The sequence below is a fragment of the Pelmatolapia mariae genome, linkage group LG16_19 (assembly GCF_036321145.2).
Source record: "Pelmatolapia mariae isolate MD_Pm_ZW linkage group LG16_19, Pm_UMD_F_2, whole genome shotgun sequence".
NCBI classification, from domain to species: domain Eukaryota; kingdom Metazoa; phylum Chordata; class Actinopteri; order Cichliformes; family Cichlidae; genus Pelmatolapia; species Pelmatolapia mariae.
Genome location: NC_086241.1, coordinates 61341835 through 61359363, shown reverse-complemented (window position 1 = coordinate 61359363; position 17529 = coordinate 61341835). Strand labels below are relative to the sequence as shown.

Below are 17529 nucleotides of genomic sequence, written 5' to 3'. Positions count from 1 at the left end.
ACAATTCCGACTGTGCTGTTTGATTTGTGTTTCGTGCTGGATCACTTTCTTTAATTGTTACTTCTCTGCGAGCAGTGAAGAACCAAACTAGTACTTCAAAGTTTAGAATCAGTTTTGCCCCAGTGGCCAGTGCGAAGTTGTGCTGCAGATCCCAGTATGAAAGCTGAGGGTCCAGCCAGCCGGCAGAAAGGCCAGTTGATGCCTCGATGGGCATTGGAACCGGTTTTGCCCGCACAGAGCGTTTCTGACATGCTGGCGTTGCTTATGCATAAGAGAAAAGCAACAATACAGCGTGTTCTCTGCTCCAGGACATCCTTTCACACGGTATGTATGTATGTCTGTCTGTCAGCGCTAATTATTCAAACCCTGTTTAAAAGGCGACTCATTTGTTGTCCAAAAACATTTCCTCTAAATTTGCAAAGTTACTGATTTAAAAATATATATTTTCGATTTTAGCTGGATGTCACACTCTAGACTCTTGAGCATATTTATATAGCAAAATTCACAATGGTATAACCATGTTAAATAAAAGATGCCCAAGTGTCCACCAATGCACTCTAATGCATGCCATTAATTACCTCTATAGCTGAAAAGAGTCTGTATCTATAATTTGTGGATCTGCTGATTTGTTTTTAATGTGGCACTTTTTTTTCCACGAAATGCAGATGATGAAATCCTCTTTATTTGAGAAAGTGTCCCTAAGCTATTGTTGTTCATACTTACTGAGTTCCCTAACCACTTCTTTGCTATGTCAGCAAACTTTCTGAACAGGAAAGGTATCGTAGATTTAAAGACACATCTTCATTGAAGCAAAGGCAAAAAATTGGAATGAATTTTATGTTCATATTAAAGAGTGAAAATCCAAAATCTGCTGCAATCTTTTGTATTAATGATCTCTCTCTCTCTCTCTCTCTCCCTGTGTGTGTGTGTGTGTGTGAGTGAGTGGGTGTGTATAATGTTGCGTGTGTGTGTGTGTATACAGGAGAAAGGTGATGGCAGGAGCTTTTTTAATGCATTTCGAATCAACTTTTTTTTTTTGTTTTACAAGAAGTGTATTTCATACATTGGAACAAATGTAATCTTTTCTATACTTTATAACTATGAAACTCTAAAGATTTTAAGTTCATGCACATTGTGAAACAAGAATCTAAATCTTTCTGTCACAATGATTTCTATAAACGCATGTTGTTTATGGGGATAATGTGAAAAATCTTTTGTGGGCTCTAATAATGATCAGTGGTGATTGAAGAGGAAGCTTGAACCCTGGCTCTGGAGATTTTCATGACAAGTGACAGTGCAGACATTTGTTAATCAGAGAACATGTTTTATCATCATAACGACTGTGAATTTAAGCGTCGTTAAAGTGTCACTTCAGCAATGCTGCCAGGAGAAAGAAGTGTTGACTGATGTTTTTTTAATAGAAGACTTAAAACACTAAACTCTAATTTCTGGGGTTTATTTTAAGTTTACAGAATATAACGTCTGGTATGACAATGAGTTTTACTCCTCACTGTCTGTGTTATGTGTATCCATTTGTCAAGTATGCTACTTTGCTCTGTGGACTAAAATGTTTCATTGTATTCATGAAATAAACCAGAATTTCAATGTCCGAATCTTTTTACTGTTTTTCTGCTTTTGTTCACTCCAAGTTTGACGAAACCCACAGCTCACTAACAATGTGGAGCAGTCTCAGTGTATTTAGCTGCTTTTTCCCTAAACACAATCAGTTGACTGAGAGAAATGCCTGTAGTCCTCACTTTGGTCATTGTGAATGTTGAAGGAGATTTGTTTCATAGACACCTTATGCTAGTGTTTCCTACACTTAATCCAACACTACTATGTTCTATTTAAACCCAGATTCCTTTTATAGTTTGCAGTGAAATTTGTTAAACCGTTGCTTAATGGGACAGCAGTACAAGTCACTCTTTCCTAACACATTGTAGATAAGTTTATCGCTGGACAACACAGCTAGCAGTCTCACACACTCTTTAGGTTTTTGAAGTTTTGTGTGTAATGGTTTAGTCTATCACACCTTACCCTTTTCTCCCAGTATCACAACAGTATGACTCCCAAAGTACAGAGCAGTAAACAAGCAAGGACTCTGAAGTCAGAACAGAAAGATACAGTTGGAAGATGAATGATTGTGTTTTTATGATGCGTAGTAAACTACCCCGTCTTCTTTTTCTCTGTGTTGTTGTTCTTGTGTGTGTGTGTATGCTTTTAAAAGTCAAAGTATACATTAGCCACACTTACAAAAAACATTTTGAATTTCATTTAGAACTGAGATTCTACGTTGTAAGCAGAAATCTTATGCTCAGCCAGAAGCGTGTTTCCCCACTTTCACAATGCTAAGGTGTCAAATCCACAACCCCCAACAGATGGTTTGTCACACACTGGGTTCAAACACTCAAAAAGCAACACAACAGCAGGTTCATGAAGGACAAGCCCCCCTTTATTTGCACAGCCTCACACACTATAGATTTTTAAAGTTGTGGTGTACAATGGTATAGCCACAGATGTGACTTCTACTTTTGATAAAGATCACTCCACATGCATATTTCTTAAGAAATGAAGCGTCTTTATTAAGCTCTTATTTATACATGTCTACACAATAATAGACACCGTGTGCTCTGTGACATTATAGTCTTCTACTTCTGCGTCCATTGGTTTGCATTTTCAACTCCCAACCTTTCAGGTTGTTATGAACGGCTTATATTTCTAACATTTTGTGATGTAAAAGTGAATCATGCAGCTTTTTTATTTTCTGTCTGATGGAAGGACTTAAGACACGAGTTATTTAAACAATTCTAAATGACAGTGTGACGGCCATAGTACTTTATGCGGGTGAAATATGTTAAGGATAATGTTTCTCAATGTAACATGGCAAAGAACTTTTGGTTAGGATACAACATTTTGTAAACAGTTACCTCAGAAGCTGTACTGTCAGATCTATGCATGTAAGGTTAAACTTTCCACAGTACTTCCACTTAAGTAAGTAACCAAACACATAAAGTCACCCTCACCAATAATCAACTGTTCCTTGAAAAAGGTAGCACAAACAGACAACTGACTCAGCAATGATAAGTAGAGCTACCCTAGGCCGATACTCAAGCAGAAGAAAATTAAAAGTTGTTTTGGCTCGAAAGATTGAAGAAAAATATGTTTAATAATTCAACAAGACCCTGCACCTTCAACACATGTACATTCAAATTTTGGAACAGGCTCAACATTGCTGTTGTTCAATAGTTTTTATCCACTTTCAAAAGTCATTTTATGGTTTTAATATTTCCAGCTGATAAGGAGACTTACAGCATTTCAAATGCACGTCCAAATGCTTTAAACATCCGCGTTGTCTGTAACGACAGCATCAAACTGCAGAGCATTGTTTTTACTCAAATTCAGCATTTTCTGATGAAAATTTAGCTGCTTTTTTTTTTCACTGTAACACCCCCTCAGTGCCATTTTTTAGGATGATATTCTTGGAGATTCATTTTTTATATATATACACTTATGCTTTGGGAGTGAGGGTATCTAATACGCACGTTGTCACTGTGTTTTGTACTACCAACTGTGAGGGCTCTGCTTTTACTTTGAGAAGTCTGGTTTTAGTCTCGTGAGTGTGTGTGTTTTTCAAAGGAGATCTTCATCAGTTTCATTTTGTTACCACAAACTTTGTGTAAAGTTCACAACAGAGGTAAAGAGATTTAAACACACCAGTTTATGGAGGCATGCAGGGGTTGGACCAGCTGCACATGACAGGTGAAGAAGAGAGTGTCAGCGGAGATGTGCAACAGAAGCAGAGGGAACATTTTACAAGATGATAAATGGCAGATTTAGATGATTACGGATTATGTTGACAAGATTAAAAGACACGTCCGTCAGAGTTCAGCAACATTTCAGTTTGATTAAATTAAAGTTGTTTTTTTTTTTTTTTTTGTTTTTTTTAACTACACAGGGTTTATTTTCTCCTTTGATAGTAATCATATTGAACATGTCAGTGATGGAAACAAAAATATAAAGAAAAATGCTAAACGTGTGTCTAATTAAACTGTTCCTGTGAACCATAAATCATCCTTTAGTATGTTCGGTGTTACAAACTTGAAAAAGCACAGAAAAGATCATCGGACATTAATCTAATCAGTTTTCAGCCTTCATTCATATTGAAATGTTGAAATCTTTCCTGCTAGACCGAAGTGTAGCGTTTGATACCGTTGGCCATTACATTTTATTACATCTATTATTAAATGGAGAGTCCTCTTCACACACTGAAGTCAATTATGAAGCTCCACGGCTTCTGTGCAAAGACTAGTTCTGTTTACATTATACTTGCTTTAGAAGGCATAGCATATATTTTTACTGCTATGTAGATGATACCCGCTTTTATTGGTTAAACTGCTGGTATGTCTTAGATACATAATGAGCTTTAATTTTCTGCTTCTAAATTCAGATAAAACTGAGGTTATTGTAATATGGCATAAAAATCTTAGAAACACTGTGGCTAACAAGATCCTTTCTCTAGACACATTATAAGTAAAATTGAGGCACACAATCCCGTCGCACAACATCAACATTTATTTATATACAAAAATAAAAATGCTTTTTTTACATAAAAGAATTGTAACTTTACAATTCATCACCGATTACGTGGGTACATAGTCCTCATCCTTAACCCATAGTGGTTCGGGTAATTCCTCAGGGCCTAGGAAGGGCGGCCATGCCCAGTCTATCTCATCAATGTCGGGAGAGTCGCCGAAATACAAAAAATCTTCCTCGTCGTCGGTGTCCATAGTCCACACTTGTGGCGGTGAAGGGGGTGGGCTCCACTCTGATACTGGTGAATACGGTGCGTCTTCACTCCAATCTTCAAATGTAGGGTTTGTGGATGGATCTTCAGAGACTAAAGATTGCCCAGCGTCCCTGATAGTACCAAGTACCAAGTATGTACCAAGTTCTGCCACTTTGATGGTTGATTGAGCAGAAGGGCTGCAAGGTGTCATTTTTTCATGGAGATATTCAACCCCAACAGATAAGAAAGGACATTACTGTTCTTTTCTAAAGTTGACGGCCAGCTCTCCGGTTTTAAAAATCGCTGCCACTCCTACCTGCCCCTCTAAGAACATCCCACTTCCAGACCACGCCCGCCTTATTTTACTCTAAAAAGAAGACCGCTTTCTCATTCTTTCAAAAACCTAGCTCAAAAACAGAAAGAAAGATGGACTCTGCACCCCTGCGTCGCGCTGAGGAGGACAGTTCCTTGGCCAGTTCCTCGGTTGAGGGCACAATAGTACCCGACACGCCCGGTTACTATCGCCCCTTGGAGAAACTGCAGCAAGCCGACGAGCTTGATGGTTGGGCACCTTCTTTATTCATAGATACCGTGAAAACCGCGGTGTATCATCTAGTCAACCTTGTAATCAACAAGTACCGCACCGAAGAATGCAACGGCTGTAAGTTCGATCAACCCAGCCAGAGACAGCACGAGTGTCTGCAAGTGTTGGAGGATGACTTTTACGCTGAAAATTATTACAGCATCAGAAAAAGACTCCTCACCCCTCGTTTCATTCCTTCCATTCAACGCCTGCTGATTGCCCGGAACATCAAAACGGACGACCTCAAAGTCGGCACAGTGGCGGAGACTCTCTTGCATGAGCTCAAATCAGTGAGGAAAGTCTTTGACGCCATTACCGAGGCCTACGACAATCTAGTGGGGGAGGATGTGGTGAAAATCGGACAGCTGTGGATGGTCACAGAATGTTACAAAGGAGGCCGCTAATGCTTTCTCTGAAAGACTGATTCTTTCCAAAAAACACGTATGGTACCGTATCTTTAAACAGTTACCCTTTTTTTCTTTCTTAAAACATGTAATCTGCATTTTGCCACATCTTTTAAAAGCATGTATGCTTTTTCAAGCATGTATCTTACATTTTAGCACATTCAAAAACAAACAAACAAACAAAAAAAAACATGTATCCTGTTTTCAACCATGTATCCTGATATGGCCCTGAGGAATTACCCGAACCACTATGGGTTAAGGATGAGGACTATGTACCCACGTAATCGGTGATGAATTGTAAAGTTACAATTCTTTTATGTAAAAAAAGCATTTTTATTTTTGTATATAAATAAATGTTGATGTTGTGCGACGGGATTGTGTGCCTCAATTTTACTTATAATGTGTCTAATCCCTACAACAGACGATCCCACCCAGAGAAAGGATCTTGTTAGCCACAGTGTTTCTAAGATTTTTATGCCATATTACAATAACCTCAGTTTTATCTGAATTTAGAAGCAGAAAATTAAAGCTCATTATGTATCTAAGACATACCAGCAGTTTAACCAATAAAAGCGGGTATCATCTACATAGCAGTAAAAATATATGCTATGCCTTCTAAAGCAAGTATAATGTAAACAGAACTAGTCTTTGCACAGAAGCCGTGGAGCTTCATAATTGACTTCAGTGTGTGAAGAGGACTCTCCATTTAATAATAGATGTAATAAAATGTAATGGCCAACGGTATCAAACGCTACACTTCGGTCTAGCAGGAAAGATTTCAACATTTCAATATGAATGAAGGCTGAAAACTGATTAGATTAATGTCCGATGATCTTTTCTGTGCTTTTTCAAGTTTGTAACACCGAACATACTAAAGGATGATTTATGGTTCACAGGAACAGTTTAATTAGACACACGTTTAGCATTTTTCTTTATATTTTTGTTTCCATCACTGACATGTTCAATATGATTACTATCAAAGGAGAAAATAAACCCTGTGTAGTTAAAAAAAACAAAAAAAAAAAAAAAAACAACTTTAATTTAATCAAACTGAAATGTTGCTGAACTCTGACGGACGTGTCTTTTAATCTTGTCAACATAATCCGTAATCATCTAAATCTGCCATTTATCATCTTGTAAAATGTTCCCTCTGCTTCTGTTGCACATCTCCGCTGACACTCTCTTCTTCACCTGTCATGTGCAGCTGGTCCAACCCCTGCATGCCTCCATAAACTGGTGTGTTTAAATCTCTTTACCTCTGTTGTGAACTTTACACAAAGTTTGTGGTAACAAAATGAAACTGATGAAGATCTCCTTTGAAAAACACACACACTCACGAGACTAAAACCAGACTTCTCAAAGTAAAAGCAGAGCCCTCACAGTTGGTAGTACAAAACACAGTGACAACGTGCGTATTAGATACCCTCACTCCCAAAGCATAAGTGTATATATATAAAAAATGAATCTCCAAGAATATCATCCTAAAAAATGGCACTGAGGGGGTGTTACAGTGAAAAAAAAAAGCAGCTAAATTTTCATCAGAAAATGCTGAATTTGAGTAAAAACAATGCTCTGCAGTTTGATGCTGTCGTTACAGACAACGCGGATGTTTAAAGCATTTGGACGTGCATTTGAAATGCTGTAAGTCTCCTTATCAGCTGGAAATATTAAAACCATAAAATGACTTTTGAAAGTGGATAAAAACTATTGAACAACAGCAATGTTGAGCCTGTTCCAAAATTTGAATGTACATGTGTTGAAGGTGCAGGGTCTTGTTGAATTATTAAACATATTTTTCTTCAATCTTTCGAGCCAAAACAACTTTTAATTTTCTTCTGCTTGAGTATCGGCCTAGGGTAGCTCTACTTATCATTGCTGAGTCAGTTGTCTGTTTGTGCTACCTTTTTCAAGGAACAGTTGATTATTGGTGAGGGTGACTTTATGTGTTTGGTTACTTACTTAAGTGGAAGTACTGTGGAAAGTTTAACCTTACATGCATAGATCTGACAGTACAGCTTCTGAGGTAACTGTTTACAAAATGTTGTATCCTAACCAAAAGTTCTTTGCCATGTTACATTGAGAAACATTATCCTTAACATATTTCACCCGCATAAAGTACTATGGCCGTCACACTGTCATTTAGAATTGTTTAAATAACTCGTGTCTTAAGTCCTTCCATCAGACAGAAAATAAAAAAGCTGCATGATTCACTTTTACATCACAAAATGTTAGAAATATAAGCCGTTCATAACAACCTGAAAGGTTGGGAGTTGAAAATGCAAACCAATGGACGCAGAAGTAGAAGACTATAATGTCACAGAGCACACGGTGTCTATTATTGTGTAGACATGTATAAATAAGAGCTTAATAAAGACGCTTCATTTCTTAAGAAATATGCATGTGGAGTGATCTTTATCAAAAGTAGAAGTCACATCTGTGGCTATACCATTGTACACCACAACTTTAAAAATCTATAGTGTGTGAGGCTGTGCAAATAAAGGGGGGCTTGTCCTTCTTGAACCTGCTGTTGTGTTGCTTTTTGAGTGTTTGAACCCAGTGTGTGACAAACCATCTGTTGGGGGTTGTGGATTTGACACCTTAGCATTGTGAAAGTGGGGAAACACGCTTCTGGCTGAGCATAAGATTTCTGCTTACAACGTAGAATCTCAGTTCTAAATGAAATTCAAAATGTTTTTTGTAAGTGTGGCTAATGTATACTTTGACTTTTAAAAGCATACACACACACACAAGAACAACAACACAGAGAAAAAGAAGACGGGGTAGTTTACTACGCATCATAAAAACACAATCATTCATCTTCCAACTGTATCTTTCTGTTCTGACTTCAGAGTCCTTGCTTGTTTACTGCTCTGTACTTTGGGAGTCATACTGTTGTGATACTGGGAGAAAAGGGTAAGGTGTGATAGACTAAACCATTACACACAAAACTTCAAAAACCTAAAGAGTGTGTGAGACTGCTAGCTGTGTTGTCCAGCGATAAACTTATCTACAATGTGTTAGGAAAGAGTGACTTGTACTGCTGTCCCATTAAGCAACGGTTTAACAAATTTCACTGCAAACTATAAAAGGAATCTGGGTTTAAATAGAACATAGTAGTGTTGGATTAAGTGTAGGAAACACTAGCATAAGGTGTCTATGAAACAAATCTCCTTCAACATTCACAATGACCAAAGTGAGGACTACAGGCATTTCTCTCAGTCAACTGATTGTGTTTAGGGAAAAAGCAGCTAAATACACTGAGACTGCTCCACATTGTTAGTGAGCTGTGGGTTTCGTCAAACTTGGAGTGAACAAAAGCAGAAAAACAGTAAAAAGATTCGGACATTGAAATTCTGGTTTATTTCATGAATACAATGAAACATTTTAGTCCACAGAGCAAAGTAGCATACTTGACAAATGGATACACATAACACAGACAGTGAGGAGTAAAACTCATTGTCATACCAGACGTTATATTCTGTAAACTTAAAATAAACCCCAGAAATTAGAGTTTAGTGTTTTAAGTCTTCTATTAAAAAAACATCAGTCAACACTTCTTTCTCCTGGCAGCATTGCTGAAGTGACACTTTAACGACGCTTAAATTCACAGTCGTTATGATGATAAAACATGTTCTCTGATTAACAAATGTCTGCACTGTCACTTGTCATGAAAATCTCCAGAGCCAGGGTTCAAGCTTCCTCTTCAATCACCACTGATCATTATTAGAGCCCACAAAAGATTTTTCACATTATCCCCATAAACAACATGCGTTTATAGAAATCATTGTGACAGAAAGATTTAGATTCTTGTTTCACAATGTGCATGAACTTAAAATCTTTAGAGTTTCATAGTTATAAAGTATAGAAAAGATTACATTTGTTCCAATGTATGAAATACACTTCTTGTAAAACAAAAAAAAAAAGTTGATTCGAAATGCATTAAAAAAGCTCCTGCCATCACCTTTCTCCTGTATACACACACACACACGCAACATTATACACACCCACTCACTCACACACACACACACACACAGGGAGAGAGAGAGAGAGAGAGAGATCATTAATACAAAAGATTGCAGCAGATTTTGGATTTTCACTCTTTAATATGAACATAAAATTCATTCCAATTTTTTGCCTTTGCTTCAATGAAGATGTGTCTTTAAATCTACGATACCTTTCCTGTTCAGAAAGTTTGCTGACATAGCAAAGAAGTGGTTAGGGAACTCAGTAAGTATGAACAACAATAGCTTAGGGACACTTTCTCAAATAAAGAGGATTTCATCATCTGCATTTCGTGGAAAAAAAAGTGCCACATTAAAAACAAATCAGCAGATCCACAAATTATAGATACAGACTCTTTTCAGCTATAGAGGTAATTAATGGCATGCATTAGAGTGCATTGGTGGACACTTGGGCATCTTTTATTTAACATGGTTATACCATTGTGAATTTTGCTATATAAATATGCTCAAGAGTCTAGAGTGTGACATCCAGCTAAAATCGAAAATATATATTTTTAAATCAGTAACTTTGCAAATTTAGAGGAAATGTTTTTGGACAACAAATGAGTCGCCTTTTAAACAGGGTTTGAATAATTAGCGCTGACAGACAGACATACATACATACCGTGTGAAAGGATGTCCTGGAGCAGAGAACACGCTGTATTGTTGCTTTTCTCTTATGCATAAGCAACGCCAGCATGTCAGAAACGCTCTGTGCGGGCAAAACCGGTTCCAATGCCCATCGAGGCATCAACTGGCCTTTCTGCCGGCTGGCTGGACCCTCAGCTTTCATACTGGGATCTGCAGCACAACTTCGCACTGGCCACTGGGGCAAAACTGATTCTAAACTTTGAAGTACTAGTTTGGTTCTTCACTGCTCGCAGAGAAGTAACAATTAAAGAAAGTGATCCAGCACGAAACACAAATCAAACAGCACAGTCGGAATTGTCCACAACCGCGCTCAGTTTCACAAATAAACAAAAAACTTGCACCAGCTAGACAAAGGAGGGAAAACTGACACTGTAATAAATTAATCACGCTAAAGTCGCCTCTACACTTTTTTGGAAAGAGCCTTTATACATAGCATATGCCAAGCAGACTTAGTGCGAGATAAATAATATGTAGCCTTAAAATTTTACATCTAGAGTTTTATCAGTTTTATCAACAGAGAATCTATGAAACGAGCAAAGCTGACAGGTCTGAAGAGTACGGTGCATGCTCTCATGTCACAAGTTTACCAACATTTTCCAGAAAGACAGAAAGACCACACAGTTAAAACCTGTAAAAATACTAAATTACAAGTTTCGCACTATGTTTCACCAAGTTAAAAAAAAAATCCAGCAAAGCTGCTTCTACCGAAAGCATTTATCTTTCAGATCAGTGTCTCAAAAGCACCATTAAAAAAATGTGATCCTGCATTTACAAAAGTAAATCATTCACAGTGAAAACCAAAACGCACACAGCGTTTGATAAACGACATTAAAATAATGTATTGCACATCTATGTTTTAAAAATTGCATCAAAATTCAATGCGTATTTTCTCTAAAAATTTACGGTCGAATACACAAACTAACGTGCGGGTGTCAGGCTCAAGGATAGAGTTTGCTGGCTTTTATAAACCTTTATGCCTCTTCCCCCACCCCAAAGCACAGACCTCAAATTCGCCTTAACTATCCCCCTCCCCAAAGTGCAGTTGTTAAAAAACACACAAAATCTACCATTTCGGTTAGAGTGTGTAAAACACTATTGCAAAAGTAACTCCTGTTTGTATATATTCACACTGAAAACTAAAACGCATCGGCTGATAAACACTAATTAAATAATGCGTTGCACATCTGTGTTTTAAAGAATGTCTGGGAAAGCCCTCGCCTATTTTTGTTTTAATTATTTTAAATTTTAACTGAAAATGAATGCGAACTAACGGCGCTGTTCTTAGGTGAAAGGTTTTTTTGGGGGGGATGCAGTTATTTAATGAAAGGGATAAAAGTTTGGTCTCTCTCCACATCCTTATTCACCATTTCTTGAGATAAACAGCGTCTTAAAGTCTGAAACAGCCAACTAACTAGCTACTAACTGTAGAAAATCTGCTTATAAAACACACTGACGTTTCAGCTTGATTTTCTGACAACAAAAGTCTTTCTATAGAATAAAAGACAAAGTCATTCCTGTTTGTGTAAATTTACCGTGAAAAGCCCGAAATGCCTACAGCGGTTGATGAACCTTTAATTAAAAAAACACCCTGCTAGGAGGAGACAGAGCATGCGCAGTGGGACCGCAGGAAGCGTCCCTTTTCGGAAGAGTGAAAGCGCGTACATGAGAGTGCATGCGCGCGTGCTCGTACGTGCACAAGATGTCAGTTTTTAAGCTCGGCAAAGGGGGTGTGGGGGGCAATGCCCACAGGCAAAACCCCCCTCCCCTGACCCCCTGACCCCTCACCCCCCACCCCACACCCCCACCCCCCCCCCCCCCCCCCCCCCCCAAATAGGTATCATATATATTCTTCTAACACGTTAACCACTGCACCACTAGAGGCATGATCACTAACAATATGGTGTAACACTTGTTTGTGCTTCAGCACACTCATGGATAGCAGCTGGTCTGTGTTGTGAGTAATATACAACAGTGGCAGTACAGACTTTGTAGAATTTTACTGCTGTTTATGTGCACTGCTGTCATCTTGGATTGTGGAGTCTGGGGTGGGGTAGCATTACTCTGACTTTTGGAGTTGGAACTCCAACTCAAGTGGGAGGGGTTTCCAGTTGAAAATTCTGATTGGGAACTTGGAATTTCGGATTTCTACATTCAAACTGAATACCCCAAGATATAGATCTTGGCTCATGTGATCTGAAATTTAGGAGTGGGGGAAGAAGTCCAGTTGCTTTGAATTTTAGCCCGGACTTTGAGAACCTACACAGACATGCTAAATATAAATGATCAGCTTACTAACAACAAAGTTTGTAAGAAAGGCAATCTGCTGAACGTTAGCATATTGGATAGCAAATAACTGTTAGCTTCAAGACCTGAAGATGCAAACGGTGTGGCTGCAGGCTCTGCTTTCTTAATTAAATCATTAGTCCGCAAATGACTTATCAAACAGAGTTAGTTCACATAGATAATAACCACTGTCTCACCTTTTAGCCAGCTGTTTCTGGAATTATATTAAAAGTAAATGTAATGAATTGCTTTGCTCTTCAAATGGCTGTAGGCTAATTAGCTAATGGGAGTGTGTATGAGTCCAAACTCTTTAGTAAAAGCTGCAGTCAACTGCCTCCATCTTTGAGCCACAGAGCTGCTGCTGCATGCCTCTCTCTACTCCTTTGTAGGTGCAGAGCAGTGGCAAGCAGCTTCCCTTTTGGCCGGGGACTGTGCAGGCAGTGAGCTGGCAGCCTGCTCTCTGACTGTGACATCACTTTTCCAAACACTTACCACTGGAAGTTTGTCCATATATGGAAGAGCTCCACTTTCTCCAGACTGTCAGGTCTATCCCGCTTTCCTGCATTGTGTATGCCTCTGTGTGTGTGTGTGTGTGTGTGTGTGTGTGTGTGTGTGTGTGTGTGTGTGTGTGTGTGAGTGACAGAGAAAGATATAGCCGGTTTTACCTTACAAGGCAGACAGACTTGGCCATCTCTTCACATGTTTGCAGGAGCTTTGTGGTGACTCACCTTTCTACTCACAGCTCTCATACTGTAGTAAATGGATGGATTATGAGATTAACAGGACTGGGGCTCAGACAAAAGGACCCCCCTTACCGACCTTGTTCAATAATCAATAATATTTTATATATATATTTATTTATATCTATATTTTTATAGCATGATGTTGGATTTAATTTTGTTGTTTTTACATCTCATTGTTTTCCAACCTTGCTCATACCAGGTTGGACTTTAGAATGGACTTAATTCTTTGTGGCATAGAATTACAAAGGTGCAGAATGTTTTCTGCACCTTTGTAATTTGTAATTTCATCATTTGAAATTTGTAATTTCATCACACAGTTGCTCCAGATTTGTCAGCTGTACATCCACGGTGAGAAGTTTCTGTTCCGCCACTTCCCAAAGGTGATCTGTTGGATTGAGATCTGGTGACTGTGGAGGCTATTTGAGTGCAGTGAGCTCAGCTCTTAGTAGATCAGCAGTTTCTGAAAAACTCAGGCCAATAACCATACCAGATTCAAAGTCACTAAAATCAACTTTCTTTAACTTTAACCCTCAATTGTGGACGGCTGAGTGAACTGTGTCACAGATGCTGATTTCTGAAATGTTTCTGAGCCACAGAATTGTCCCTGTTTAGTAGGACCAGTTTTTTCTTTGCCCACACTCACTAATTTACAACACCTTTGCATGCAGTGTCAGACTGGTTTCATTCATCCACACTTTGCATCATTCTTTGCATTTGCCAAGTGTGATGTGTGAACAGGCATCAGTTTGGGCACTGATTTTATTATTTATGCATGATCTCTCTTGGATTGTGCTTCTTTTCATTTTTATGCTGATGACTGTACGATCTTATGACCTCCTCTTGGATGTCAAATATTTTCTCCAAACTTTAGTTGGAGTTGGTTCATGTCATTGGATCCCAACTTATGACTAAACAGATTGTACGAGGAGCTTCGTTCCTGCTGGATAATATCAAAACTGTTGGAAAGCATCTCAATAGTGACCAAAATTTTTAACACAACACCACAACATGAATGCAGCCCTCTTTAAAACCACTCCCTTATGTTTGCTTTACAGTCACAGAAATAATTCCAGTTTGCTTAAAATATAAATGTAAATATTTTTAAAGATATCCTGCTTATGTGCTACTGCCTGAACAATAATGAAAACATTTAAAGTAATACCAGTACATGATATTTAAGGGGCTATTCTGCATAATGAGGGGACTAATTTACTTTTAATACCTATATAGCCTTTTAAATTCAAAGTGTGGAATTTGATATAACTGCAATGCACTCTGCAAAACAACCTACCAAAATATGACTGGTCCCCTGGTGCCCCCTCCACCAAAGCCACTGGACTGGAGTACTGTTACTTAAGCACGTGGTTTTTCCATATTATGCTACTTTCTGCTTTTACTGCATTGCATTATTTTAAAGGTTTTGTTACTTAGTGTTTTTGCAGATTAATTGCCTTATTATAGATCAAGCTACAGAACAATAAATAAGTGATTAAAATCATCAACAGCTGGAACATCAAAGAGATACATGCATCAATGAATCAGTTATCATAAGCCAATAATATCATTTTGAAAAGTGTTACTGGACATAATAAGTGCATTAAATATTGGGTACTTTGAATATATTTGGATTATACAACCTGTGCACTATTAAGCTGCTGAAGTAGGATTATAGGTTTTACTTGCATTAATGCATTTAAAGTTTAAATGCAATAAATTCTCCCTAGCAGAACAATTATCCAACATGCCTTCTTGTGAAGCTCCACTCTTCACATAAGAAGTCTGAAACAGGAAACAGGGCTGCACATGAGCACGAAAATCATGTTTACTATGCCTGTTTTCTACCATAATTTTATTTCTGTTTTCAATATTTTCTGGGGAGCCCCCACCGCTGAAAAAACAAACAAACCTAGAACCGCCCCTGTTTCTAGGTTACTTTCCTCTACTTCACTTTGAATGCACAGCTTTTACTTTTACTTTTTGATACTTTGACTTGCGGAAAGATAATTACCTCTAATTATTTAAATAAAACAATTGAAATAAGAAAAACTTTGTGTTTTTTACCATGTGCATCTTTGTTTAAGTCTTTTAAAATAACGCTCTACACTTGTTTTATTCTGATTACAGGCCGACAGATATTTGGCTCGACCCAGGCAGTCAACCTTGGTTATAAAGCCTCACCACTGACAGCCCAGGCAGCCAGTCTGCTTCGGGGAGGCGGTTTCTGAGTCCCAGAGGCGTCCAATCGGATTCCTCGGTCTGCTATCGATTCCAATTTGTCTGAGGCAAAGTTTTTGCGTCCGTCGCTCCTCGATACTAGACCTGCCTACTGCCTGCCTGCTTACGGCTGAGTGCTCCTGCTGGGGGAAAAAAATAGAGCAGATAGAAGAAGAAAAGAGGCAGAGTTGGAGGGAGAGAGAGAAAAAGAGAGCGAGAGAGGGAAGCCGGGGGTGGACCGTTAATTTCATCCACACACCGTCTTGAATGCGTGGAGGAGAGTAGACTGAGCTGCTGTAAAAACATCCCCTCGCCGAGGACCGGAGGACTTACGAGACAAGCAGAGAGCGTCTATATATAAAGCTTTATATATACATGTATAATATGGAAGACTATGATGGAGAAAATGACTATATGCAACAAGAAGATGACTGGGATCGGGATCTCCTCTTGGATCCTGCATGGGAGAAGCAGCAGAGAAAGGTAAGGGCTTTGACTTCCTTCTGTCTCCCGTGCGGAAGTGGGATTGTTGCCTGTGATAATAATTAGGCTCTAATAATACAGCTCATTAATATTATCGCCACACATCCGCTTGGATGTGCACTTGGCGACTTTGGCTCCAGATCGATCCGTTAGTGGAGCCAGCAGACAACCAACGGCAGCCCAAAAACCAGCTGGCAGTGGTGTGCTTTAATTATCAGGCTCATTATCGCGGCCAAAATCACCTGTGCGGCTTCTTTGGGTACTTTTAAATGAGGCTCCAAAACTTTTCTCGCCTACAGATCTCGGAGAGACTTGCGGATATCCCGCAGAGCTGTAGACGTATATCGACCGTGTGTAGGAACAGCACTTTACGTGCAGCAGGAGGGAAAGCGTATGAGGGGGGGGGGAAACAATTAGAAGGCGGACGGGACGGCCACCTTTTCAGCGCAACAGATGTCAGCCATGCGCTTGACTGCATATGGTGTGTGCCTGGCCCCTCCTGTCATCTGGCTTATGATGCGACGTGGATTAGGCCATGCTTAACAACCCGGGGATGGAGTGTATTTGTGTGAGAAGGGGGGTAAACTAACCATAAGTCCCTCCGACTCCCCTTTATTTAGCGATTTGGTCATTTTACGCGCGGATTCTGCGTATTTTCTAGCGCCACGAACAAAGGAGTACTTGTTTCTAGTTAGGAAGTTGTTTGCGGTGTTATTACCAGTGATAGAAAGTTAGCCATTTGACTTCTGACACTACTTTTCTTCCCCTTTGAGCGATTATGAGCTCTGTAACCCGAACTGCACACAGTTTATATTTTCAATAAAGAGCTTTAAGACGTCTTAACAAGTCCGGATCTTCTACACGCGTCTCCCAGCTGCTGCTGCTCGTTTTCCAAATGAAATATGAATGGTCTGTTTCGAGAATGGGTGCTACTTTTTCCCCTCCCTGCTCCCCATACTTGTCCTCTGCTTTGAAAAAGGGGGAAGAAAAACGCTGTGGAATCTGAGTAAGCTGTGGTTTGGTTTGGGCTGGGCTTGCATGGGAGCAAGCGTGCCCAAAAATGGTAATATCGGCCCCTCTCGCTGCTGTTGGAAAACTTCTCCCCGAGTTTCTTTCTTGCTCTACGAAGCTCTCGGCTTCTGGTTTCCTGGATTATGTCATCGGCAGGCTGCTACCGGTCGAGAGCAGATAAAGGGGAAGTAAAGGAAAGGTATGCGGGGTTGATGTCAGGTGTGAACAGTAGACAGAAGTGCTTCGGACATCAGTAGGTAATTGTCTCCTGCTGGCACTCCTTTAGGGGCTTTTGGTATATAAAGGTCATCAAGCAACAAGCGGGCAAGTTTCACCTGGCTGTTTTGTTCTTCCCATATCACAAACAAGT

At 39.3% G+C, this 17529-nt stretch overlaps 1 protein-coding gene across 6 annotated transcripts in view; it reads left to right on the top strand.

Moving 5' to 3' along the window:
* The first annotated feature begins 15723 nt into the window (after window positions 1-15723).
* actn1 (actinin, alpha 1) overlaps window positions 15724-17529 on the top strand; it is a 54848-nt gene continuing 53042 nt past the window's right edge. For 4 of the 6 annotated variants that reach the window (XM_063499282.1, XM_063499281.1, XM_063499280.1 and 1 more), the window contains exon 1: window positions 15725-16148. In XM_063499282.1, coding sequence (XP_063355352.1) covers window positions 16041-16148 — 108 coding nt within the window. In that variant the 5' untranslated portion in view covers window positions 15725-16040. Of the gene's footprint in view, window positions 16149-17529 lie in introns of all 6 variants that reach the window. The other 2 variants (XM_063499279.1, XM_063499283.1) reach the window with 1 other exon arrangement.